The 3,194-nt window shown below is 40.0% G+C and overlaps 1 protein-coding gene across 1 annotated transcript in view; it reads left to right on the top strand.

Moving 5' to 3' along the window:
* LOC128729026 (probable 2-oxoglutarate dehydrogenase E1 component DHKTD1 homolog, mitochondrial) overlaps positions 1 to 3,064 on the top strand; it is a 4,999-nt gene extending 1,935 nt beyond the window's left edge. Inside the window, exons 2-3 of the mRNA XM_053822674.1 lie at positions 2,293 to 2,903; positions 2,963 to 3,064. Coding sequence (XP_053678649.1) covers positions 2,293 to 2,903; positions 2,963 to 3,064 — 713 coding nt within the window. The remainder of the gene's footprint in view (positions 1 to 2,292; positions 2,904 to 2,962) is intronic.
* Positions 3,065 to 3,194: the final 130 nt, after the last annotated feature.

The following is a 3,194-nucleotide window of genomic DNA, read 5'->3' as shown; positions in this document are numbered from 1 at the left end:
ATTTTTGTGTTGTATTTTTGCACCCGTTTTTGTGGTTGTATAGAAGCCCCCCGTTTTTCTTGATCGGGGCTGCCGAAACTTTTCATTATTTTGCAACATATAAATAGATGCATTCGTGCTAAATTTCTGCCAGATATGTGTTTTTTGTAAGTGAATAATATACCTTTCTTTGATAGGGAGTTGTATGGGAGCCCTTAGTGTTCCTCACCGCATCCCAAATTTCAATCAAAGCAGCTGTTCTTCGTAATGTTTAGTAACAAGCTGATAAACCCGATTTCATTCGGGTCGATCTAAATTAAGGAATCATAAAGTGGCTTTTTTACGTATGCTGGTGGAATTCAAATTTTGATGAGTATATAATTTTTTCTCTTTTAATTGTATTCATTCTATTTACGTGATTTCTAGCTTCGTCCTGCAAGGTTTTCTATTTTATTTTATTCATCTTTTTCTTTTGCTTTTGCACGTCTTATCCAATTGGCAATATCTGGCTTTTTCAAACTATCCTGTACTCCTTTTTTACAAATCTACGCTTTTAATCATCTTAGTTATCAAGGAAAGGATTTTATATCAAATCCTTTCTTCTCTTGTTGTTTCACAACTGCCATCTCTCTTTATAATCTTCGCTTCGTATGATCAACCCTTTCTTACCAAAAATTCCATTCCATAATTTTCCACTTTAACTCTATCGAAAATCCTTTTTTATACACTCTCATTTTTCTTGAATCCATCATATCAATTTATTTACATAGCAATGAGGAAAAGTAGCATGTTGTTCCATCCTGGGCATGTATGACGATCAAATTCGTTCTACTTTTCATTCTCTTTCTCTTATTTCGCCACTGAAGCTGCCTGGAAACAGTTTTTCATTTCCTTTATATTTTATCCGTATTGCTGTTCTCTTTCAAAATGTTCGTAATCATTACGTTACGTTTCAAAAATTTCATGTTCGTAATCATTACGTTCTGAAATTCATATTTAAATTTATTACACCAACCACATTTCTAACGCTACCCAACGCGGTTCTTGGTTCTTGGTGGGGCATGAGTCCGGCATCCTCCCTAAGCAACGGTGGAAGTCACGAAATGTATGGGATGCTCAAAATTTCGACTCGTCGAACAGCCTTGTCAAACATCTCATCGGAAATATAACATTTCTGATTCTTGCTTTATAAGTCACTCGAAAATTCTCTCACGTCAGTTGAGAGCCGGCTGTCGAGGTGATCGGATGCACGTCGACCGGTGCAAAAAAAAAATCGTCATAAAATTCGATGCTCCGCCACCGATTTTGAGTAGGGTCGTTGCATTATTTCTACATTCTTTCATTTTCGCTTCCTTCGCGCTTTGGGTTCCCCCCCCCCCCCCCCCCCGTCGGCGTGTACTGTCCCACATGCTTTGTCGATCCAGATCAGTACCGTCCGTTGGTCACGTTCGCTGGTGCTAGCTATGGAAGGGCAAATTTTATTTGTTAGTTTGAAAGGGGCTGTTGAGACTTGAAAGAATACAGGGAACCGATGGCGATATGGATGGTCGGGCTGGCGATGGATCTTCAGCGTCGATGGGTTGAGCAATCTGGCTTTTTCAACCTTAAGGGGTATACATTGCCTTTTGATGTACGTATGGACCAAGATCGATGGCGGCGATGCATGCATCCATAATAGATCCGAAGTGGGGATGGATTATAACGTATGTGAGCACATGATGTACGTATGCTTCCATGCAATACGCATATCTCACACATTCATTGCACATCGGGTTTGGATTCACATGGTAAATTGCATGCATCGTTTGCACTCTATCGTATCATAGATCGTTTGCACTCTATCGATTGTGTGACAAAGTCGTGTATGAAAACTCCATGTATCAGAGGAGTTAAAAAGCGCTCGAATCGAACATCGCTAACGTTAAAGCAAAAATGTTCCTTGAGGAGTTAACATGTGCTCGAATTCGAAAACCGCTAAGCTTACAGCACGAATGTTTTCAACGCTCGTGGGCCCGTGACATAAACGAAAAAACTAAGAAATCTGCGTTTTCGAGGAGCCGTTGCTTAAGTAACATTATCAAAACCCGCATTTTTATGGGATCGGCTTTCAAAGTGTTGAAATCGCTATTGCAGAACAGTTGTATGCAAATCATGTTGTGGGTATTGTGAGTACTTTATGTTTTACCTCATGTTTTTACCTGATACTCTTATGCGATTCGTTTCATCGAAATTTATGTTTCGCTGCAACAGTACAAATCTTCATTTCGTACAAAGCCTAGTTTTTATCTTTAACCTACTTATACCTGTTTTCAGCAAAATGGATGTTGTGTAACGGTTTGGTGATGCTACTACCTCATGGATATGATGGTGCTGCTTCCGAACACAGCTCGTGTCGCCTGGAGCGCTTTCTGCAATTGACGGATTCTCGAGAAACGAGTCCGGATAGCGACAGAGTGAATTTTCAAATCATTAATCCTTCTACACCGGCGCAATACTTCCACGCTTTAAGGCGGCAAATGATACGCAATTTTCGTAAGCCACTCTTAGTGGTTGCTCCTAAGACGTTGCTGCGCCTATCTGAATGCGTTTCCCCGTACGCCGATTTTGAACCAGGAAGCTTCTTCAAAACAGTCCTTTCTGATCCAGAAGTGGGTGTACGAATAGATGCCAAACGCGTTACACGCGTGGTATTTTGCAGCGGCAAACACTTTTACACATTGCAGGAAGAAAGAAAAAATCTACAAATTGACAACATTGCTCTAGTGCGAATAGAGTCTCTTTGTCCTTTTCCAGTGAAAGAAATACGAGATGTGCTAACGAAATTTTCAAACGCAAAAGAATTCATCTGGAGTCAAGAGGAGCACCGAAACATGGGAGCCTGGTCATTCTTCAAACCCCGCTTTGAGAATATGTGTGAGAGAAAGGTAAGTGATACATCCAATACTTAAGCTAACACTTCCTAAACTTATTCACATTTTTGTAGATTAAATACCGTGGTCGTCAAGAAGCAGCGACAGTCGCAGTAGGTGTAAGTAAGTGGCATGTTCAAGAAATAGAAGCTATTGTTAAATCTACATTGCTTTGAGTCGTGTCGCTAGAAGTGTTAGAAATGTGCAACACAAAAAAGTTAATCTCCGTGAAGTTTCAGAAAACTTACAGCCATTTTTTCGGTAGACTTGTTAAAATGTAAATTCCTAAAAAATAGAAACGAGACG

This window comes from Anopheles nili, chromosome X (assembly GCF_943737925.1).
Source record: "Anopheles nili chromosome X, idAnoNiliSN_F5_01, whole genome shotgun sequence".
Lineage (NCBI taxonomy): Eukaryota > Metazoa > Arthropoda > Insecta > Diptera > Culicidae > Anopheles > Anopheles nili.
Note: the sequence above shows the minus strand (reverse complement) of the source record. Positions and strands in the feature narration are given on the sequence as shown.